The sequence below is a fragment of the Leptodactylus fuscus genome, chromosome 3 (genome assembly GCF_031893055.1).
Source record: "Leptodactylus fuscus isolate aLepFus1 chromosome 3, aLepFus1.hap2, whole genome shotgun sequence".
NCBI lineage: Eukaryota > Metazoa > Chordata > Amphibia > Anura > Leptodactylidae > Leptodactylus > Leptodactylus fuscus.
Genome location: NC_134267.1, coordinates 75,219,831 through 75,245,300, shown reverse-complemented (window position 1 = coordinate 75,245,300; position 25,470 = coordinate 75,219,831). Strand labels below are relative to the sequence as shown.

The window sequence follows — 25,470 nt, the reverse complement described above, 5'->3', positions numbered from 1 at the left end:
TCTGCACACAGTTCCACACACTAGAGGATTAGATACGCATATCTGCACACAGTACCACATGCCGAAGGATTAGATACATGTGTCTGCACACAGTACCACACGCCGGGGGATTGGATACGTTCATCTGCACACAGTATCACATGCCAGAGGATTGGATATGCGCATCTGCACACACTTCCACACACATAGTACCACCGTTAGAGGATTAGATATGCACAGTACCACGGGGAGTATTAGATACGTGCATCTGCATACAGTACCACACGCCGTAGTATTAGATACGCGCGTCTGCACACAGTTTCACATTCCAGAGGATTAGATACCTGCATCTGCACACAGTAACACATGCCAGGGGATTGGATACATGCGTCTGCACGCAGTACCACATGCCAGAGGATAGGGTATGCGCATCTGCACACAGTTCCACACACTAGAGGATTAGATACATATATCTGCACACAGTACCACATCCCATAGGATTAGATACACGCATCTGCACACATGCCGGAGGATTAAATATGCGCCACTGCACACAATACCACAGAGGTGAGGATTAAATACCTGCATCTGCACACAGTACCACATGGGGCAGGATTAGATACATGCCTCTGCACACAATACCACACACCGGAGAATTACATAGGCATCTCAACACACAGTACCACACGCCAGAGGATTAGATATGCGTGTCTGCACACAGTACCACATGCCGTAAGATTAGATAAGCAGATACGTAGATGTGCGTGTCTGCACACAATTATACTTGCCAGAGGATTATATACGCGCCTCTTCACACGGGGGAGGATTAGATACGCGCATCTGCACACAGTACCATATACCGGAGGATTAGATATATGCATCTGCACACAGCACCACACCAACAAGGATTAGATATTTGCATCTACACACAGTACTACATGGGGAAGGATTAGATAAGCGCATCTTCACAAAGTACAACACGCCAGAGGATTAGATATGCACGTCTTCACATAATACCACACACCGGAGAATTAATACACGCCACTGCACACATTACCACACAGGGGAGAGTTACATACGTACCTCTGCACACTGTACCACACGCCGGAGGATCAGATACGTACGTCTTCAGACTGTTCCACTTGCCAGAGGATTAGATACGTGTGTTTACACACAGTACTGCATGGAAGAGGATTAGATAAGCGCATCTGCACACAGTTCCACACACCGGAGGATTAGATACGCACTACTTCACACAATACCACACAGGGAGGATTAGATACATGCCTCTGCACACAGTACCACAAGTCGTAGGATTAGATAGATGGCTCTGTACAGAGTACCACACAATAGAGTTTTACTCCAGGATTCCATAGCAACCCAGCCATTTTTCTTCACTGCTGTATGTCAGCTTTAAAGAAGCAGGGAACTGTGGATGACACTGTTACACAAGGTCACACTGTTACTGTTACACTCTGTTACACAAAGTCACATTCACACAGCTTTACTGATCACAGGTTTTTCACTGATATCCAAAATGAGATACACATAATCACATGACGCTTATGGATATACACACAAACAACATACAAAATATACCAGTGCAAAATTGGACAATTCATATGAGGCCACTACACAAACAAAAAATGTAATATACCCGTGTGAAGCCGGGTCCTCCTGCTAGTAGAAAAATAAAATGGAATAACACTTAGTTTTGTTGTTCTTGAAACACACAATTCAATATGTCAGTCTGCACTACGTGTTATATCGTTTGTCTTTCAGAATGAGACATTGTTTGAACATCAAAGCTCTAAAACAATGAGCGTAATTGTATAAGACATTAAAATGTCTTGTACAATCACGCTCATTGTTTTATACAGACAAATGCTATAACAGATGTAGTGCAGACCTGCGTATTGAATTGTGTCATAGTGACAATAGGCTGATTTTATTTGTAAGTATTCATTTACAGTTATAACATATTTTGCCTTGTCACAGTGTAACACAAGCAGTACAGAAATGGAAAATTGTGAATTTGGAAATATGCAATATCCTGTTAATATTATAAATGTGAAAGTTTGTGAGTTTGGATGTTTGGATGTTTGTTAGTCAATCACGCAAAACCCGCTCGACCGATTTGGCTGAAAGTTTCCACAAACATAGTTACTACACTCGATTGCGCAATAGGCTACTTTTCGTCACAATAGCGCACATACGTTTGTGCCAGGACCCCCACAAAACCCAAACTCACACCACCATCTCTGCAATCTCACACACTTTGGACCATAGCAAGCCACAAAATTCATATTACCCTCTACAGCCTAGCCCCTAACCCCACACAATCACATATACATATACTTTACCACTTTGCCCCTCACCTTAACGATACTCCAGGAGGTTCTCTTTAACGCTCCGGAGCAGCCATGTTTGCCGACCCCCACCGCTCTGACAATCCGAGACACCGCCCACCCATGTCAATACCCCTAGGAGGTCTAATAAATGCAAAAAAAAAAAAGTTTAAAAAAAAGTAAAAAAAATATAAAAACAAATAAAAAGGATTACAAATTCAAATCACCCCCCTTTCCCTAGAACACATATAAAAGTAGTTAAAAACTGTGAAACACATACATGTTAGGTATCCCTGTGTCCGAAATTGCCCGCTCTACAAAGCTATACAAATATTTTTCCTGTTCAGTAAACACCGTAGCGGGAAAAATGGTCAAAAGTGCCAAACCGCCGTTTTTTCACTGTTTTGATTCTGATAAAAATTTGAATAAAAAGTGATCAAAGCAATAACATTTCCCGAAAATGGTAGAACTAAAAAGTACACGCGACCCCGCAAAAAAGACGCCCTATCCATCCCCGTACACGCACGTATAAAAAGTTACGGCTGTCGGAATATGACGACTTTTCAAAAACAAATTTTTTAACACAGTTTTGGATTTTTTTAAGGGGTCAAAATGTAAATAAAACCATATAAATATCAGTCTTCTCAACCAAGGACAGCCATTTCTATGTATTTGCATCTCATCAGCTTGGCATAGAGAGGACTGATCTGGCAGAGGTGAGAGGCTTAGACAGGGTTAAGGGGATATCGTCACTCCATAAGGAGAGACCACTATATAGGTGTGTGGAGTCTTATTAAGCCATGAGCACTCCACTGCAAAGGAACATGGGAAGAATATGCAAATCTGACTTCCATGATGTAATTAAGATGTCAGTGCCTCAAGTGTGCACACCAATAGAGGGCGCTGACTGAGAATGTGCAAGTATAACTTCCATGATGTAATTAGGAAGACAGGGTCTCAGTCAAACACACCTATAGAGGGCGCTCCCTTTAACATCATGCCGACCTTCTAAGAGGCCTTTGTTTGCAATGATGTTGGGATTATACCATATAAAGTCTTCTCAGCCCTCCTTTCTCTTGTTCCACTTTCCACTTTCCACTTGCGCGACTGGATGCCGGTCCACCGCAGCGACATCCAGTTGCAGCTACCCATATTTTGGACCTCCGCCTCAGGTTCTGGACCAAAAAAACCCCATGCCTCAGAATCTGATCCAAAAACCGGCTAGCCGCAACTGGATGCCGATGCAGTGAAAGATGCCCAATGAGAAAGGTACATAAATCAGACTCCTTAAGATATGAGTCCAAATAGTGCAAGGACTCTTTTTTTTAGTAGAAATTCTTTCTTATTAGATACATCCCTGAGGTCCCTATAGGTGAAGATAGTGGGGATAGATCAAGGATTGAATGGCCAAAAAACTAGATAACCTATTCAGACACTCTAAGATATTTTAAGGAGGTCTGAAAAAATGCCAGGCACAAAAAGGTGTAGCCAGCAAAGGGACAGGTGGATATCCCCTATTTCCCTATAGACCAAGGAAAAAAAAATCAAGATCCAAAAATCAAGATCCATGAAACAGCGCAGCACCTCTAATGAGGCGAGGTGAGGCGACGGCCTCAGGTGTCACTATGGAGAAAACGGCAGCCACTGCAAATTTTAACTTTTTTCCCCCTAAATTAGAGCAGGAGAAGGGCTGCTCTTAAAACAACCCCAGCGGCCCCCCTAGTCTTACTGCCGGGAGAAGAGGAGGAGGTGGCAGCGGGTGCAGCGGCGAGGTTGGTAAGTAAAATCTTTTTTTTTTTGTTTCATAATACGCCGCTACCTGCTGGAGTATAACCTATTTAAATACCTCCTCGGGCCTGTTCATGCCCCCCCTCCCCCCGGTTCCTGTTCTGCAATTGAGCAAGCCCAAGCCCAGGCCGCGATCCCATTACTGCTATCATTATACTCAGGGATTTTTTCAGACCCCCGAGTATAATAATCAGAGCCCCATGGGAGGTGAGGGAACATAATAAACAATGTTACTTACCTCTCCAGGATTCGGTGTTAATCCTAGCAGGCTTCGGGCCTATATGGTAATGTCCCAGATGTGCTAGTAGTAATAGCCTGTTACTGTTAGCAAGCACAGGCTTTGGGCCTATATGGCAACAGTCTGTTACTGCTAGCACAGGCTCTGGGCCTGTATGGTACTGCTAGCACAGGCTTTGGGCCTATATGGAAATATCCCAGACCATGTGACGCCTGGGATATTATCATACAGGCTCAAAGCCTGCTAGGATTAACATCGGATCCAGGAGAGGTTAGTAACACTGTTTATTATGTTCCCTCACCTCCCCTGGGTAAAGACCCCTGAGTATAATAGTTTATGGGTGTGCAACTGTGGGGTATAATAAAGTGGATGGGTAACTGTGGGGCATAATAGAGCTTGAAGGGTCCACTGTGGACCCCGTAACCTCTATTATGCCCCACAGTGACCACCCTGCAACATCTGTTATGCCCCACAGTCTATTGTACCACTGTGAGGCATACTATAGGCTGCAGGGGCTGCTGTGGGCATGGTGGTCCAAAGGGAAAAGGCGCGAAATGGGAAAGACGTCTCTTGTGAGTATTACTGCACAAACTATTACTGCATTGTATTAATTGTAATTTTACCATGAGCACCCTCAACCCCTCCGCTGCCTGAGGCGGATGATCAAAAGATGAACCCCCCCCACGTCAGTCTCAATACCGAGGGGTAGTGCGTCTTTTGATTGTCCGCCTCAGGTAGCAGAGAGGCTAGGTTCACCACTGCATGTGGAGGCACATAAAAGGTTAAAATTAAATCCTACTAGAGATGAGCGAGTACTGTTCGGATCAGCCGATCCGAACAGCACGCTCCATAGAAATGAATGGATGCACCTAGTACTTCCGCTTTGATGGCGGCCGGCCGCTTACCCCCCCGTGTGCCGACTACGTCCATTCATTTCTATGCGAGCGTGCTATTCGGATCGGCTGATCCGAACACTACTCGCTCATCTCTAAATCCTACGCATTTTCCCCAACTACGGGTTCATCAGGGGACAGTCAAGCAGCATGTACTGCTCTGATGAAGGTCGGTGCTGCTCTGAACCTTCATCAGAGCAGTACATGCTGCTGGACTGTCCCCTGATGGCCGCGTAGCTGGGGAAAACGCATAAGAACTAATTTTAATCTCTTGTGTGCCTTAACATGGCATCACCCTTACCTCCTTGTTTTGTTTTATGGACCTTGATTCTTTTCCTTTGTCTATAGGGAAATAAGAGATATCCCCCTGTCCCTTTGCTGGCTACACCTTTTTGTGTGCCTGGCACTTTTTCAGACCCCCTTACAATATCTTAGAGCAGGGGTCGGGAACCTATGACTCGTGAGACAGATATGGCTCTTTCGATGGCTCCATCTGGCTCGCAGACAAATCTTTAATAAAAAAATACTAATAACGCTAAAAATATAAAAAAATTCTCATGGGGGTCTGGACCTACATGGCGCCAGATGTATAGTAAATTAGCTCCAAGGAGAGGAGAAGAAAGCGGCTCACCTAAACTCTCCTTAACTTCTATAAACCGTTTTAAAAGACGAGTGACCGCTCATCTAACTGCCACTGACATTGCTCTGTGGACACGACCAGAGTGGAGCAGAAGTGGCAGTGACTGTCCCTCATGAACGGGAGCAGAATCATTAAGCGCAGACCAGAGGTAAGCTCACCAGCAGGGAGATCCCGTGTTGTCAGCCGGCATTCTCCTTGCCCCAGCCTCAGGCAGCAGAGAGGCAAGCACTGCTCGCTCAAGCGCCGCTCTAGCTGTCAGGAGAGCAGGCGCCTTATATCCCGGGTGACAGCTTCCTGTGGTGTGGATCAGAAGCAGCAACGCCATTTTAAAATCCACTGGCGGGAATCATCAGCCGCATCAGTCAGAAAGCGCCTGAATACAGGTAACGCTCCCCCTTCATACTACCTCTGTTTCTCATAACCAGTCAATTAGGGAGATGCCAGTTACCCCTTATATACAAAGTACTGTCAGGGTACAGTTTGCTCTTCCCCTTTACTTGTATTTAGTTTTAAACATATTGTATGGCTCTCACAGAATTCAAATATTAAATAGAATAAATTATTATATATTATTAAATTAAATTAAATACATTTTAAAATATGTGGCATTCATGTCTCTCTCAGCCAAAAAGGTTCCCGACCCTGTTTTGAGTTTCTGAATAGGTTACCTAGTTTGGCCATTCAATCCTTGAGTTATTCTCACTATCTTCACCTATAGGGACTTCAGGGACATATCTAATAAGAAAGAGTTATATGTACTTGCTCTATTTGGACTCTTATATCTTAAGGTGTCTGATTTATGTACCTTTCTCATTGGGCACCTTTCACCTAGCCAGTGAAACCCTGAGGTATTCCCTTTATTTTCAATTATAGGGACCTCTGATCTGTTCAATAGGAGGACAGCCTTTTCTCACCATTCCTGGGTGATCATATGTAGGACACTGTTCACTGACCGATTTTGTTTTGTTTTTAATGTTACAGTCCAAACAGTCTAGGGCTGGAATTTACCTACATCAATAAAGGTTAAGTTTTATTACATTTTTGTTTGATATCCTTTACCCTGTATCTTGATACAGACCTAGTGCATATTGTCTATTACTTCTGAGATTTAGTATAAGGAAAATGTTTGTTTTTGTGTTAGCCAGTGGGTAGGAAATATAAAAAACAAAAAAACTTGATAGTCTTCAGTAGTTGATACCTTTTATAATGGCTAACTAATAATGATGACATATTACAATGTTTCGAAGCTGTGGGCTTTTTCTTCAGGTATATCTAAAAACAATTTCTGATGGATGTATATTTATGTACAAAAGGACACTCAGGAATAGAATTCTCGGAGGGAGGGTGGAAGAAGGTTATTGGTACATACAAATAAACAATTCATCAGTTTGCAATGTTCTTATCAGTTCAGAGAGTGTCTTGAGTGAGTTAATCTGCATTCTAAGCTTCTGACCAGTCCACTGAAAATTTGTATGTTGGAGAGTCTGGTCAGAAGCTTAGAATGTGGATTAACTCACACTCAATTAGAGTACAAAGAATGGACCTTCCCGTGTCAAAACATTTCTGCAATGAAGATCATAATATCATCAATGACATGAAAATTTTGGTTTTAAAAGGGAATTTTAAATCAAGGGAATGGGAGGGTGGAAGAAGGTTATTGGTACATACAAATAAACAATTCATCAGTTTGCAATGTTCTTATCAGTTCAGAGAGTGTCTTTTATGGCTGTCTTCATTGATTTCTGTAGGATGCCATGAACCCATGAACCCATGATTCATCCCTTTCTGCAATGTTTGAAGCAGGGTCATAAACTTGTACTCATAAATCCGTCTCTCTTCCCTTAAAGGTCCTTTCTCCCCATGATTCTGACCTAAAACATGACTCCACTACCTACTTGCTGTTGTTGCAGCCTTTGTGGGGCATGGTATCCCTCCATCTGGACTTTATAGGGTTGGACAACACTCATCAGTAACCAAGACTGTTTCAAAGGGAATTTTAAATCAAGGGAAGAGAGATGGATTTATGAGTACAAGTTTATGACCCTGCTTCAAACATTGCAGAAAGGGATGAATCTGTCACCTTTTTTAATGTCTAACTAATAACGATGACAGATTACAACATTTTGAAGCTCTGGGCTTCTTCTTCAGGTATATCTACAAACAATTTCTGAAGGATGCATATTTATGTACAAAAGGACACTCAGGAATAGAATTCTAGGAGGGAGGGTGGAAAAAGGTTATTGGTACATATAAACAAACAATTCATCAGTTTGCAATGTTCTTATCAGTTCAGAGAGTGTCTTTTATGGCTGTCTCAGTTCACTGATTTCTGTAGGATGCCATGAACCCATGTGACAGATTCATCCCTTTCTGCAATGTTTGAAGCAGGGTCATAAACTTGTACACATAAATCCGTCTCTCTTCCCTTGTCAGTACCTTAAAGGTCCTTTCTCCCCATGATTCTGACCCAAAACATGACTCCACTACCTACTTGCTGTTGTCGCAGCCTTTGTGGGGCATGGTATCCCTCCATCTGGACTTTACAGGGTTGCACAACACTCATCAGTAACCAAGACTGTTTCAAGATTAGTCTTCATGTATGTCTGGGCCCACTGCCACCATTTCTGCTCGTGAACACTGTTTTATGTATAGTAGTTTTATGCATAAGTTCAAGCCTCTGGAAGATACTATACCTTATTTGCTAAAGACTGTAAAGAATAATAATTTTGCTACACACTTGCATTTCCTTGAGGTGAAGAACAGTAGTATTTTAATTCTTGACTTTGTAACAAAGAAGGCCATGTTTGTTGTTTCTTCCATTCCAGCTGCTATGGAATCAGCCAGATGAAGGTCGTCCAACCAAAACATTGCAGCATAATTTGATCTACAGCTTGGCTTTTTTTTTTTTTTTTTTTTGTCCTGATGTTTCTTTACATGGCATGTATTTTGTATACAAAGTCAAGAATTAAAATACCCCTTCTCTTCACCTCAAGCAAATATGTGTGTGTGCGGCTAAATTATTGTTTGGATGTGAGTTGGAGAACCCTTTTAAGCTCAGCGCCACCATGAAGATTCTAGAGAGTGTACGGTTCCATTGATATACCACATGCATAAAGACTCTAGAATCTTAACTGTTTATCAGCACTGATGCCTTAGGTTTTCTATGTGATGGTTATAAGACTTTTTCAAACCCATACCCTGTAGAATAAACAACATAAACAACCATAAACAATATGGTGATATTGAATTGTGTCCAAAAACAGGATCAAGTTGTTTATTCTCAATACAATGTGAATATGACTAACCTTACAAATTTTCTGTAGCAGTTCAAGCTTTCGTTGGATAACACCCGTATTCTCTAAAATCGTTGTCTGCAGCAAAATGCAAAACACTCGTTCTGAAAAATTTGGTATTGTTGAGAGCTCAAAAAGAAACCTGTATAAATAAAATTTAAACAGCAACAAATTAAAAAAAAAAAGCAACTATATGCAAGAGAATGTAAGATTTACTTGACTACTAAGCTCACAATTATTATTCATTTATTGCATTAAAGTGGTAGTTCATTAATTTTGCTTTAAATAGAAGCTGAGCTGCTGTATCAGTGACTGGCCAGTGGCTAGTACAGGATACTAAGCCAACTGATTTCGGCTACACAACTTTAACCCTTGTGCAATATGAGGGCTTAATGTTTGTTGGGCAATTTCATAATGGCACCATTTATTATTCTTTACAATGTACAGGGAAGCTGGAAAAAAAATCAGAATTGACATTGCCATAAAAACATCGTTTGTAAGAAAGTCTTCTTACAAACGATGTTTTTATGGCCTTCACTGTATATACAAAATAACATGTCACCTGTAGGGTTGATCGATCGTGTTCGGAAAAGATCGGATTCCGATCGGCGATCGAGAAAATTTCACGATCGCCATCAGAATTCCGAACACGATCTTTTTATGTGGGATCGAGATCGGTGATTTTTCCCACAATGCATTGCTTAGACTTCACACTGAGTATACGATGTAAATTCAGTGTGAAGGCTCCGCTGCAGTTCCATAGGAATGAATGGAAGCAGCCGACACACAGCCTTAACCCCCTGCGCGCCGGCTGCCTCCATTCATTCGAATGGAAGGCTAAACTAAATCTCAAGCAGCTACTTACCTCTAGAGATGGCTGCTCCAGTGCCCTCCTTCTTCTTGCCTCGCTGCCCCGCTTCCCAGGTTAGTGTTTAAAGCGCTAGGTTCTAGGATTGTGGCTTAGAGTGTGGGCGGGGAGACGTGATGTCTCCCCTCCCAGTACCCGCCCACACTCTCCTAACCCATCCACACTCTCCTAACCTGGCAGGGAGGGGGCAGCGAAGGAAGAAAAGCAGCGAGGCGAAGAATGAAGGCACGGGGCACAGGACCACCATCTCTGGAGGTTAGTGGACACCAGGGGGGTAGGATTGCTTTTAAAATCCGATCTCCGATTAATAAAAAAGTCCCATTGACTTGCATTGGGATCGGAATTGGGTTCGAGATAGGGTTTGAATGAAAAATGATCGGAAATCGGATTTTAAAATCGATCCTGAAAAGTCAAGATCGGCTCAACCCTAGTCACCTGTATTCTATGTGTTGGTATGATTACAGGGATACCAAATTTATATAGTTTTATTTACATTTTAAACCCTTAACAAAAATCCAAAACTTTGCAAAAAAAAAAAAAAGTTTTTTCTTAAAGTTGCTATTTTCTGACACCTGTAACTTTTGTTTTTTAATATTTCAGGGATGCCTAGGGTGTCTTTTTTTGTGGGGCCAGGCGTAATTTTTTAGTTTTACCACTTTAGGGAATATCTATTGCTTTCATCTTTTTTTTTTTTCTTAAATGTAGATTGTGAGCCCCATATAGGGATCACAATGTACTTTTTTTTTACCTTTTCATTTAAGGATGTCTTTTGTGGAATGGGAGGAAATCCATGCAAACACGGGGAGAACATACAAACTCCTTGCAGGTGTTGTTTCTGGGGGGGATTTGAGCCTAGGACTCAGGTGTTGCAAGGCTGCAGTGCTAACCACTGAGCCACCGTGTTGCCCCCTCTTTGATCATTTTTTATTCAAATTTTTATCAGAAGCAAAACTGCGAAAAAACTGCGGTTTGGCACTTAATTTTTTTTTTCTGGCTTCAGCATTCACCATATGGGAAATTTTTTTAGCATTGTGTAGGCATTTCACAGTGATTTTTTAGTTTTCACGAAAAATGTTTTGTATTGTTTTTTAGATTTTTTAAATATGTTTTTTCCTTACTATTTTACTAGCTTTCCCCCTTAGAGGACTTAAACCTACAATCATATGATTGAAAATCCCATATACTGCAATACAATTGGGAGATTCGCTGCATTACAGTTCAGGCTGGTCTATGACCAGCCTGAATAGTAATATTCTTATGGCAAGCCTTTCATAAGGCTCCTGGCTGTCATAGGAACAGGTCATCTCATGGCCTGCAATGTTAAAGGTGCAGGTCTGTGACCATTTTTTACCTCAGAAGACCAAGGCACAGTACAATATCTGCAATCAGAGTTATTTGCTCCGGGTCTCCACTGCATATTACAGCAGAGACCCACAGAGTGAGAGCAGAGTGACTACCATCTTTAAAGACCCCATCCTCCATAATAGAAGGGGAAGGGCTTAATGTTCTTTTTAGAAACACATTCAGATATATGAAAAAGTCACAAGTGATCTTGATGTAATATGGGCATATTTTTGCATCCTTATAACAAACAGGACCTCAGCTGGATTACAGACTTAAGTGACTGCTGCAGTGACAGATGTCAGTTAATTATTGCAGCAATATCATCCTCATTCCTCCTCATCAAAAAATTTGTAATAGAGGTGATGAGACAATGCAAACTAAGGGTAAGTTCACACACTCCTCTCCAGATTAGGCCTAAATGAATGGGCCTAGTCGGGAGGAGGGGGTGTCTTCAGACGGATTCACGAGGCGACTCCGCCTGAAGAATGAGCATGTCTGTTCTTTTTCCGGGAGCCAGAACAAATGGCTCCCGGAAAGAAAAACTGACTGGCTCCCATCGGGGTCATTCCATGTCAACTGAACCAATGATTTTTAACTCTATATTTTTAATTCTTTTGAGATTTTGTTATTTGGTAATAGTGTGTCAGAGAATGCAAAATGTAAAGAAAAAAAATTCTAGAAATTTTTTTGACTTTTTAATTGATTTTCAAAGTTCAGAAAAAGTGCAAATTTCGGTCATTTGGTACGTAGACGCCGCGGGAGGATTTGCAGGCCATATACGCTCCCATTGTTTTCAATGGGAGCCGGTACCGTACACGCGGCGCTATTTTGTGGCCGCCGCAAAATCACGGCCGCAAAATAGCGCTGTGTGTACGGTACCGGCTCCCATTGAAAACAATGGGAGCGTATATGGCCCGCAAATCCTCCCGCGGCGTCTACGTACCAAATGACGAGCCAGAATACTCTGTGTGAACCCGGCCTTAGAATTAGGAGAAAGCTTTGTTAGGGCTCAACCTGAGAATGAACAGGGATAGACAGTGAATGCAGAGCAGATGACAGGCCAGCAACTCTGTCAGTCATGTGAAGTATCTGTCCACCACAGAGTCAGGAAGTAAGACGGAGCTTCAGAACTTTCATGTCCTGACTACAAAGAGGAGGAGAGTTTGTTACAACATTGGTTACAGGAAGCAGAACCCATCAAAGTGACTCAGCAATTCCAGACTTTCATTCCATGTAGTGAAACAGAAAAAAAACAAGCATTAAGCAATAACAGTGAAGTCCATGAAGTGGTAGAAGGCGGCACAAGATTGGCAATGGATTTCATAACTAGTTCTGTGACCTGTGAATATGATCGGCGCTGATGGCTGGCTACTGTACTCTCCAAAGATTGTGAAAATGAAGACATAGAATTGACTTTTTTTGCATCCTTCTGGTCCAGCACCATCCTTTGTGTATCCAAGAAAACCAGACATTTAAAAATAAACAAAAATCAGATATTAAAGGGATTCAAACATTAAAATGACTTTTTTTCTCCTTTCTTCCGGCACTAGCTTCAAACTTCTGGACATGCACAGTCAGCTCTGCCGTTAGCCTCAGGCAGAGCCGACTGCGCATGCCCATGGCAATTTTCCTGTGGCCGCTTACACAGTAAACTGGGGTAAGCAGCCACAAGAAAATGGCCGCTGGCATGCGCAGTCAGCTCTGCTAGAGGCCCAGAAGTTTGTAACCAACGCCAGAAAAAGATGCATGGAGAGACCGTTCCAGGTGAAGATAGAGGCGTCGCCAGAGATTCCTCTCGCAGCATTGGGGACGCCCCCAGTGCTGTTTGAGCACTGAGGACCACCCCCAGTGCTGCGAGATAACTCATTTGCATACAGAAGAAAACTGGGCTTTCTACTGAACAGCAGCATGGAGAAGACATCTAAAACTAGGCGAAGAATAGCCTTTCTTAAAGCTATTCTGAAGAGTTAGGGAGAAAAAATGTCATTTTTAATGATTGAATCCCTTTAACTCAGGTGGAGCCGAACACTGCATGCTGCATGCTGCTACTACTGCTACTGCGCATGCACCAGCGCCATTTTTTATCAATCGAGCGCCGGAGGAAGAGGGGACCCGAGGACATCACTGGAAGAGGAGGCGTGGCTGAAAATTACATCAGACCCTGAATGCCTGCCCAGCGTGCACGATAGATAAGTTTAACATATTATTTTTTAGGGTTTTATTTTAAAACAGGGTTGGGGGAGTTTAATATAACTTTAGCGGCGCCTGAATAGCCTTTTTAAAGGATATTCATGCATAAGTGGGACTCTATCAGCATAATTTTGCTGATAGAGCCCCTTTAAGTTGTACTTCATAAAAATAAAAAATCTAAAGACGTCAGGTAAAAAAATAATATTTGGATCACTTGATATGGAATGACCCATGGATTTCAAAGGGAGCCATCTTTTTGGTCAGGATTTTGAGGTGGATACGGCCTCAAAATATACGGCCTCTAAATTCTGACAAAAAAACCCAGTGTGGGTGGGCAACATAGTGGCTCAGTGGTTAGCACTGCACCTTTGCAGCGCTGGAGACCTGTGTTCAAATCCTGCCAGGAACAACATCTGCAAGGAGTTTGTATGTTCTCCCTGTGTTTGCGTGGATTTCCTCCCATACTGATAGAGAGGCTCAAAATCTACAAAGAAAAAAAATAACAGTGTGAACTTACCCTTAAGCTGGCTATATACATTGGGCTTTCCTTGGCCATAATAGCTGATTTCATTACGCCCTGATCATCGGTTCGATCATTAGTGAATTTGTGCACACTTTAGTATTTCAATCCCTTGTGGAATTTCACACCAAATTTAGCGCCATTTTCCTCCGTGTATATGCCCAATACCTACAATCACCGTAGACGAAGTCGCGGGTACCAGCTAGTATTCCCATAATCTAGAAAAAAACTAGTAATTCTTTTGTTTTGTTTTCACATTGTTCCCCCAATGCTGTCTAAATCACATGGGACAATTAAAGTTTTTTTTGTTATATTAATGTCTGCTTGCCTGTCTGTATGCATTTTTTAATTTTTTTTAATTTTTTATTTCTATTAATTTTGCCTTAGTCATGTGACACGTGCTAAATTCAAATGGACGAATCACGGGAGGGCCGCTTCCATCATTGAATTCAATAGGGGTAGCAGCAGCTCTTCTGTGATAGTGGCCCTAATAATAGCAAAGGTGGTCCAGCTAGGATCTATTCCTTGATGATGCCACAGTACAGGGACAGTAAATAACGTTGGTGGCAGTGGTTAAAAATACAAACAAAAATTTTCTGGGACTGAAGAGATGGTAGATAAGGGACAGGAGAAGGAGGGGAAGAGAAAAAGAAGGTAAGAGGTGAGAACTATGGGTTATATAGATAACCTGTTTTCCCTTAGTCCCAACAGCGGCATGGGGTATTTTCTACCCCTGTGTGCTGGTAGGACAGGCGGAATTTTTAATTAGCCAAGTTAAACACCTGGCTGGTCCCTATAAGAGGGCACCAAACCCCTCCCCCTGCGTGTTAATAAAGTAATATAGGCTAAGTTTTAATACGTAAGTATGTGCAACCACCCACGGTGATGTTGCTTTTGTACATTTTTCATAACCAAAACTCCCTGAACATATGTACATCTATACACATTTTCCTGCTCTCCTCCAGGTGAAATTCCAGGGAGGAAGATTTGTGCCGCTGTTGGGACTAAAGGAAAACAGGTTATCTATAGAGATGAGCGAACACTAAAATGTTCGAGGTTCGAAATTCGATTCGAACAGCCGCTCAATGTTCGTGTGTTTGAACGGGTTTCGAACCCCATTATAGTCTATGGGGAACATATACTCGTTAAGGGGGAAACCCAAATCCGTGTCTGGAGGGTCACCAAATCCACTATGACACCCCAGGAAATGATGCCAACACCTCTGGAATGACACTGGGACAGCAGGGGAAGCATGTCTGGGGGCATCTAACACACCAAAGACCCTCTATTACCCCAACATCACAGCCTAACAACTACACACTTTCCACATTAAAAAAACCTCTATCAAAGTGGGAAAATACCTGGAAACCTTCTTTACTCCCCAAATGGATGGACACAAACCCCAATTTAAGCTCAACAAACAGTAACAACCACCCCTTTAAATCACGTTCCCCATGACAACCACGGATGGAATAGACAATGGGAAATCCAAAAGCCCTCACCCTTAACTGTCATTTTGAGTGTGTGTGTGTGATGTGGTCAGACCTTCCAAAATTCACTTTTCTAGCCCTTAACATGAGCCCTTCCAAACAAAGTTACAGGACCTTAAGCTGAGCTACCAGCAGAGATTGAGGCCCTTGGCATGAGTAGAGCCTTGCACCAGCAGTGTTTTTGGCACTTAGGGTGAGTTGAGCCTTGTACCAGCGTGTGTCCCTTAACATCAGGCGGGCCCTAAGTTCTGCGCTTTGCACAAAAGTTCCACATTAACTAGGCTGAATGGTACAAAGATTAGTAGGCCCGAGAACCAGGAACAGGTCTTGCAATGGCTGTCGGATAACGCTTAAAGCACATTGTCCACCAGCCAGTCAGCCTCTACCTCCTCTTACCCAACAGTCTTGTCCTCCTTCCACCCAAAATTCCCAATCTTCCCAGAACAATAACCCCAACTGTCCCTGCTCCCCAGAGCTGTTCTCCCTTCCTTTGACTGTACCGCAACCTGCCCCTCCATTTCGCGATTCCACGGACCTAACAGACGAGTATCTGTGTCCAGATGCTCAAACACTAGAGTCTCCTCCATTCCATCTCCGGTCGATTTGGTGGCGGATGACCAGCAACCCACCCTCATCGACGACGATGAGACGCAGTTGCTGTCAGGGCAGCCAGTTGACATGCGCATTGTGCAGGAGGAGGAGGCGAGACAGGAGTTGGAAGAGGAGGTGGTGGACGACGAGGACACCGACCCCACCTGGACAAGGCGGATGTCAAGCTGGGAAAGTAGTGTGGATGTTGAGGCAGGTGCAGCACCAAAAAGGGTAGCTAGAGGCAGAGACATGTCCAGAGGCAGAGGTCAGCTGCTTTGCCGAAGCCAGGCCAGACCCGGAATGTCCGAAGATGTTCCCTTTTGTACCCAGCCCAGAAAAACTCCCCCATCGAGGGCACGTTTCTTGAAGGTGTAGAGTTTTTTCAAGGAATGCACTGAGGACAGATATAGTGTCGTCTACACAATTTGCCTCTCGAAATCGAGTAGGGGCCCTGAGAAGAGCAACCTGTCCACCACTTCAATGCACCGTCATTTGGAATCCAAGCAATGGAATCAGTGGCAGGCAGCAACGGCAGGACAAACGTCGCCCGCCGTTCATGCCACTGCCTCTGCTCACAGTGCTGGCGATGCACTCCAGAGGACGAGCCAGGACATCACTTCATCTGCCTCCGCCACTTTGTTGACTTCTCCCTCATCCTCCCCTGTTTCTGTCTTATCTCCTTCTCCTGCACCATCAAAGGCACCATCAGGCGCTTCTTTACAACAACCCACCATCTCTCAGACATTGGAGCGCCGGCAGAAATACACCGCTAACCACCCACCCACGCAAGCCTAGAACGCCAACATCGCTAAACTGCTGGCCCAGGAGAGGTTGGCATTCTGGCTTGTTGAAACTCCCGCCTTCCCGGACCTGATGGCAACTGTGGCACCTCACTATGCCGTCCTTAGCCGTCACAACTTCTCCCGGTGTGGCGTCCCCGCCTTGCACCAGCACGTGTCACTCAACATCAGGTGGGCCCTTAGTTCCGCGCTTTGCTGCAAGGTCCACTTGACCACCGACACTTGGACAAGCGCCTGTGGTCAGGGATGCTGCTTATCTTTAAGGACAGGCAGGGTGAATGTGGTGGAGTCTGGTCCCGGGGTGCAAACTGAAGTACCCTATCTCCTCTCCCAGGCCAAAATTCATGGCAGGAGTAGACTGAAACCCTACGACGCTGCAACCTCCACCCCAGCTACTAGCGGCAAACGCTAAAACACTGGTGTGGGGAGACGTCAGCAGGCGGTGCTGAAGCTCATCAGCTTGGGGGACAGACAGCACAGTGCCTCCGAGGTCAGGGATGCCATCCTGGCTTAGATGGCATTTTTTTTTCCCTGCTACACCTGGGGCCTGGCATTTTTACGCCTGTGATAATGGCTGGAACCTGGTAGCGGCTCTGGAGCTTGCCAGCCTCCAACACGTTCCATGTTTGGCCCACGTCTAACCTAGTGGTGCAAAGTTTTTTGAAAACATACCCAAATGTACCGAAGCTACTGTTGAAAATGCGGCGCTTGTGCGCCCACTTTTGCAAGTGTACAGGAGTCGCTGCTAGCCTAAAAACACTCTAGCAAGGCCTACATCTGTCCAAACACAGGCTGTTGTCCGTCATTCACACACGCTGAAACCCTACAATACCATATCTTGAGCAGGGTGTGTGAGCTGCACAGACCTTTGATGGAGTTCCATCTACAAAACCCAAGGATTCCTCAAAGTCAGCTCCCAAAGTTTCTGCACCATGAGTTTCCAGGGGTGGCAGAGTTATGGCTAGGGGCAGAGGCATGGATAGGGATGATGTCTAGGGGCAAAAGCAGTGTGGATGTGGAGGCAAGCTAAGCAGAAAAAACTGGGGGTACAAGCTAAGGCATGGACTGGGGTGATGTCTAGGGGCAAAAGCAGTGTGGATGTGGAGGCAAGCTAAGCAGCAAAAACTGGGGGTACAAGCTAAGGCATGGACTGGGGTGATGTCTAGGGGCAAAAGCGGTGTGGATGTGGAGGCAAGCTAAGCAGGGAAAAAGGTGGCTAGAGGCAAAGGGATGTCCAGAGGCAGAAGACAGCTGCATGACAGAAGCTAGACCTGAGCCAGCAAGGCCCAAGATGCCCTCTTTTCTAGCTTCCTTAGAAAAATTCCCCCATCGAGACCACGTTCCTCGCTGGGGGAGATAATTTCTAAATGTATAGGTCAAGGACAAACTGAGTGTGGTTTACACACTTTGCAATGCGACTCCCCATCTCCCAGGCCTTTCATTCCAGGCTAAAGTACAGCACAACCCACCCACATGCCCAAGGCTTCAACGGCCTCATCTCAAAAATTCTGGCCCAGGAGATGTTGGGGTCCCAGCTTGTGGACACTCTGCCCTTTTTGGGCCTGCTGGCTACTGCGCCACCTCACTGTGCCGTCCACACCAGCACTTTTCCCCAAACATGAGGCGGTCCCTAAGTTCAGCGCTTTGCCCAAAAGATCCACGGACCAGCTACGAATGGACAAGTGCATGCGGACAGGGACGCTACCTTTCAATCTTGGCACAGTGGTTGAATGTACTTGAGGCATGGACCGGGTCGCAAAATGTGGTGGACTGACTTGTCTCCCCACACAACATTCCTGGGAGGAGGGCTGTAACACCACCCTCCTCCTCCGCTGTTAGATTGACCCCAGCATACGAGCTGGAAACGCTGCACCACTGGTGTGGGGAGACGTCAGCAGGCTGGGCTGAAGCTCATCAGCTTGGGAGACGGACAGCACACTGCCTCTGAGGTCAGGGATGCCATCCTGGATGAGATGGCAATTTGTTTATCCCCGCTGCCCCTGGGGCCAGGCTTTTTTGTCTTGTTGGAGGGCTCTGGAGCTTGCCAGCCTCCAACACGTTCCATGCCTGGCCCACGTGTTCAATGTAGTGGTGCAATGATTTTTAAAAACATACCCCAAATTAGCTGAGCTAAGGGTGAAAGTGCGGCACTTGGACACCCACTTTCCCAAGTCTACAGTACCTGGAGCTAGCCGCAATACACTCCAGCAACGCCTACATCTGCCTGAAGCACCTACTGTTGTGCGAGGTCACCACACGCTCTAACCCTAGATACCGTATGTTGAGCAGGGTGTGTGAGCAGCAGAGACCTTTGATGGAGTACCAGCTACAAAACCCAAGGGTTCCTCAGAGTCAGCTCCCTCACTTTCTGCACCATGAGTTTCCATGGGTGGCAGACTTATGGCTAGAGGCACAGGCATGGATAGGGGTGATGTGTAGGGGCAAAAGCAGTGTGGATGTGGAGGCAAGCTAAGCAGTAAAAACTGGGGGTACAAGCAGCCGGTGGCATCATCACTGACAAGCACAGCTGTCTGTCAGCTGACAGGCTGACTTTCACCAAAATGAACAGACAATGGATAGACTCATCATATACATGTCATTTACATGACAAATTTAGTGCAATTTGCAAGTCCAAGATGGGTTGGAGATCTGCAGAGAGGAATCTCACCACCTCTTGCGGGTGCCATCATTTGGAAGGCAAGCCCTGGGCTCAGTGGGTGAGAGCAAGCGCAGGATAATCGTCGTTTGGCCTGGCGGCCACTGCCTCTCCCACTGTTGACAGGGCTGGCGCTGCAGTCCAGACCAGCAGCCAGGACACCTCCACATCTGCCTCTGACACTTTGGGGAGTTCACCCTCATCCTCACCTTTTCCTGCCATTTCTCCTTTTGCCCGCGCCATCATGCGCCTCTTCCCAGCAACTCCCCATCTCCCAAGCCTTTCATTTCATGCTAAAGTACAGCGCAACCCACCCACATGCCCAAGGCTTCAACGGCCTCATCTCAAGAAATCTGGCCCAAGAGATGCTGGAATCCCGGCTGGGGGACACTCTGCCCTTTTTGGGCAGAGTGTCTACTGCGCCACCGCACTGTGCCGTCCACACCAGCACTTTCCCCCAAACATGAGGCGGTCCCTAAATTCAGCGCTTAGCCCTAAAGTTCCACGTGACCAGTTACGAATGGACAAGTGCATGCGGACAGGGACGCTACCTTTCAATTTTGGCACAGTGGTTGAATGTAGTTGAGGCGTGGACCGGGTCGCAAAATGTGGTGGCCTGACTTGTCTCCCCACACAACATTCCTGGGAGGAGGGCTGAAACACCACCCTCCTCCGCTGTTAAATTGACCCCAGCTACGAGCTGGAAACGCTGCAACACTGGTGTGGGGAGACGTCAGCGGGCCGTGCTGAAGCTCATCAGCTTGGGGGCCAGACAGCACACTGCCTACAAAGTGAGTCATGCCATCCTCGATGAGACGGCAATGTGGTTTTTGCCACTGCACCTGGGCCCAGGCATGTTGTCATGTGTGATAATGGCCGTAACCTGGGATCGGCTCTGTAGCTTGGCAGCCTGCAACATATTCCATGCCTGGGCCACGTTTTTAACTCATTGCTGCTAATCATTTTAAAAAGGTACCCCAATGTTCCTGAGCTACTGGTGAAAGTGTGGCGCTTGTGCGGATAGTTTTTAAAGTCTATAGTTGCCGCTGCTAGCCTCTATGCACTCCTACAACGCCTGTACCTGCTGGAACAACGGCTGTTGTGCGACGTCTCCACACTGCTGGCACTAAACATATCATGTGTTGAGCAGAGTGTGTGAGCAGCACAGACCTTTGATGTAGTTCCAACTCCAAAACCCTCGGGTTCGTCAAAGTCAAATCCCTCAGTTGCTCAACCATGAGTGGCCATGGGTGGCAGACTTATGTGAAATCCCATCCCACCCATTGCACTGGACACGAAACATTAGCATGCGCTCAGCACAACTTCGGATATGGCAGCTGCGTTAAGCAGGGTGCAGGGTACAACACAGACCAGGCCCGAGCACCAGGAACAGGTGTTAGAAATACTGCAGCATCCGCCATTTCCTTCCAATTTTGGGGTTTTGGACCCGCCACCGACTTGTCTGGACCTAAGTGGGGATCATGAGACACAGTTGCCATCAGGGCAAGCTGTGGTCATGTGCGGTTTGCAGTAAGGGGCCAGTGCGCAATTGGAAGAGGAGTTGGTGGATGACGAGGCCACCGACCCCACATGGACAGGGGTGATGTCTAGGGGCTAAAGCAGTGTAGATGTAGAGGGAAGCTAAATCAACAAAAAACCTGGGTAGAAGCAAAGGCATAAACTGGGGTGATGTTTAGGGGCTAAAGCAGTGTAGATGTGGAGGGAAGCTAATTCAACAAAAAAAAAACAGGGTAGAAGCAAAGGCATAAACTGGGGTGATGTTTAGGGGCTAAAGCAGTGTAGATGTGGAGGGAAGCTAATTCAACAAAAAAAAACAGGGTAGAAGCAAAGGCATAAACTGGGGTGATGTTTAGGGGCTAAAGCAGTGTAGATGTGGAGGGAAGCTAATTCAACAAAAAAAAACAGGGTAGAAGCAAAGGCATAAACTGGGGTGATGTTTAGGGGTGAAAGCAGTGTAGATGTGGAGGGAAGCTAAGCAGCAAAAACAGTGGGTAGAAGCAAAGGCATGCAAAACTCTACCCTGTTGGAAGACTTATTCCTAGGTCTGGAACACGTTAATGGCCCCCCTGGACAAATTACTGCCACTCAGGGGCCTAGTGTCACCAGGAGGGACAAGTATAGGCGCATGTTGTGGGAATACCTGGCCGACACCAGCTCTGTCCTCTCCGATCCCTCTGTGCTCTACAGCCTACACTTATTTTCTCATCTTTTTTTCTGCACTGCACATCTCTTGCCTGCTTCCTTTGGGATCTTACAAGTGGTGGTCCACTTCCACAGATGGTTACTTCACTAGACAGTGTAACGGGAGTAGCTGAGGGATCGCTGTCTTAACCACTTTTTGGCACAAAATTAACTTCCAAAGCCAAATATGTTGCAAGTATATGATGCAAGGACACCTACACACCTATCTCTGACACATTGGGGAGTTCACCCTCACCCTCATGCGCCCTTCCCAGCCACTCCACATTTCCCAAGCTTTTCATTGCAGGCAGAAGTACAACACAACCCACCCCCATGCCCAAGCCTTTAACAGCCTCATCGATAAACTGCTGGCCCTGGAGATGTTGGTGTTTGTTTATGCTTCTGGAGACCCAGGCCTTCCATCAGCAGATGGCAGCTGGGGCACCTCCCTATGCTGGGCCTAGCCGTTACTACTTCTCTTGGTGTGCTGTCCCTGCCTTGCGCCTGCATGTGTCCCATAACATCAGTCGGGCCCAGAGCTCTGCGCTTTGCTGCAAGGTCCACTTGACCACCGACACATGGACAAGCGCCTGTGGTCAGGGATGCTGCAGTGCTTATCTTTAATGACAGGCAGGGTGAATGTGGTGGAGTCTGGTCCCCGGGTGCAAACTGGGGTGGCCTATCTCCTCTCCCAGGCCAAAATTCATGGCAGGAGTAGACTGAAACCCTACGATGCTTCAACCTCCACCCCAGCTACTAGCGGCAAACACTGTAACACTGGCGTGGGGAGATGTCAGCAGGCCGTGCTGAAACTGATCAGCTTGGGGGACAGACAGCACAGTGCCTCCGAGGTCAGGGATGCCATCCTGGCTGAGATGGCATTTTTTTTCCCTGCTACACCTGGGGCCTGGCATTTTTGCGCCTGTGATAATGGCTGGAACCTGGTAGCAGATCTGGAGCTTGCCAGACTCAAACACGGTCCACGCATGGCCCACGTTTTCCAACTTGTTGGTGCCATGTTTCTTTGAAACCTACACCATTGTGCCTGATATACAGGTCAAAGTGGGGCCATTTTCGTAAGTGAGAACTAGCCTCTGCTAGGCAGAAAACATTCAGAGCACACTCCTCTCATCTTCGCACCGTTGGCTGGCGGAGGAAGACGAGGGGGTTGGAGTGGCATCTGATGTCCCTGTCCCACACGAGGCTAGAGGGTGCACTTCAGTGCATCCCATTGCTTCACCACAAATGGTGTGAAGGGGAGTGGAAAATGGAGGAAATGGAGAGTGACCCTTACAGTTGGGGCCAGCAAAGGCATGCCAAGTAACACACTGGCACACATGGCTGACTTCATCTTGGGTTGCTTTTCAACACATATTTCACATCATGAAGAACAAATAATACTGGATTTTTACAAGCCTCGAACCCCGGTCTAGGTCTAATGTCTGTTCCTTTCTTATATTAGGGGAGAGGGAAAAAAAATTACTTCAGTGATACGTTTAGCGTACATAGACTGACTATTAATGTGTATCCCACTTAGTGTTGTTAGGGTTACACACCGTCACAACCTGGCTAAAGCTTCTATAGCTGTTAATAAAGTCAACATAACTTTACGGTATCCAAAAAGACAGCTGGTACCGACAGAGAGCAAGACAAATGTCAACCAAAGCTGTGAGCTCTGAACACCCACAGTGACTTTGGCGTCATCATCATTATAAGGGAGCGGGTGGTAATAAATAACTTGGCAGTGCCTAAAACCCAAAAAGCTTATACAACTATATTTACATTAAGATACACAAATGACACTTTTTAGTAGCATGTCATGAGACAAGCTGATAAGATCTTCCTTTGTGCAGTGCTATTTGAAAGTTAAACGTTGCCTTTATTTTAATTCTGGAGAAGGTGCAGACATTAGATTTAGAACATGTTGTCTTCATTGTCCAAATCCTCTATATAGGTAACGTGTTTTTCGGGCCGAGCTGTCTGGGAATGAGCTGGTGCAGCACTGACAACCTGGGTGAATATGGCAAGAGCCTGAGATGTAGGGTGAATGAATCCCCAAATTATTTGGGGAATTTCCACTCAGAAACTGGCACTATATACCAGTAGCAAAAATTGTGGGTGCACGTAACCCCAATATATTCTTTGAATTCCCAGTGAGACAATGGCACTATATACCAGTAGCAAAAATTGTGGGTGTATATAGCCCCAATTCTATTGCTAGGGGACTTGCAGGGTATTTCTGAGGTGAAGGTGGGGGGGGCACACCGTTGGAACGGGGATTTGAGGTGTATATATGGGGTATACGGGAATACACTGTCAGTGTGTTCCATTCAGGATCCTGGGAAAGCTGGGTTGCGGCGATTGAGCCCGTCAGTGCCACGTTACACTGACAAGCTTCTCCCTGGAATTGAAGTGATATGTAACCCCAATATATTCTTTGAATTCCCAGTCAGAAACTGGCACTATATAGCAGTAGCAAAAATTGTGGGTGCACATAACCCCAATATATTCTTTGAATTCCCAGTGAGACAATGGCACTATATACCAGTAGCAAAAATTGTGGGTGCACGTAACCCCAATATATTCTTTGAATTCCCAGTCAGACAATGGCACTATATACCAGTAGCAAAAATTGTGGGTGCACGTAACCCCAATATATTCTTTGAATTACCAGTCAGAAACTGGCACTATATACCAGTAGCAAAAATTGTGGGTGCACGTAACCCCAATATATTCTTTGAATTCCCAGTGAGACAATGGCACTATATACCAGTAGCAAAAATTGTGGGTGCACGTAACCCCAATATATTCTTTGAATTCCCAGTCAGAAACTGGCACTATATAGCAGTAGCAAAAATTGTGGGTGCACGTAACCCCAATATATTCTTTGAATTCCCAGTCAGACAATGGCACTATATACCAGTAGCAAAAATTGTGGGTGCACGTAACCCCAATATATTCTTTGAATTCCCAGTCAGACAATGGCACTATATAGCAGTAGCAAAAATTGTGGGTGCACGTAACCCCAATATATTCTTTGAATTACCAGTCAGAAACTGGTACTATATAGCAGTAGCAAAAATTGTGGGTGCACGTAACCCCAATATATTCTTTGAATTCCCAGTGAGACAATGGCACTATATACCAGTAGCAAAAATTGTGGGTGCACGTAACCCCAATATATTCTTTGAATTCCCAGTCAGAAACTGGCACTATATAGCAGTAGCAAAAATTGTGGGTGCACATAACCCCAATATATTCTTTGAATTCCCAGTCAGACAATGGCACTATATACCAGTAGCAAAAATTGTGGGTGCACGTAACCCCAATATATTCTTTGAATTCCCAGTCAGACAATGGCACTATATACCAGTAGCAAAAATTGTGGGTGCACGTAACCCCAATATATTCTTTGAATTACCAGTCAGAAACTGGTACTATATAGCAGTAGCAAAAATTGTGGGTGCACGTAACCCCAATATATTCTTTGAATTCCCAGTGAGACAATGGCACTATATACCAGTAGCAAAAATTGTGGGTGCACGTAACCCCAATATATTCTTTGAATTCCCAGTCAGAAACTGGCACTATATAGCAGTAGCAAAAATTGTGGGTGCACATAACCCCAAT

The 25,470-nt window shown here is 45.3% G+C and overlaps 1 protein-coding gene across 2 annotated transcripts in view; it reads right to left on the bottom strand.

The window, feature by feature from the left end:
• The window catches only part of FMN2 (formin 2), a 241,998-nt gene that overhangs the window by 55,590 nt on the left and 160,938 nt on the right, over positions 1 to 25,470 (bottom strand). The window contains exon 10 of one of the 2 annotated variants that reach the window (XM_075267760.1): positions 9,192 to 9,321. The exons of the other annotated variant lie outside the window; for it this stretch is intronic. Coding sequence (XP_075123861.1) covers positions 9,192 to 9,321 — 130 coding nt within the window. The remainder of the gene's footprint in view (positions 1 to 9,191; positions 9,322 to 25,470) is intronic. 2 annotated transcript variants of the gene reach the window in all.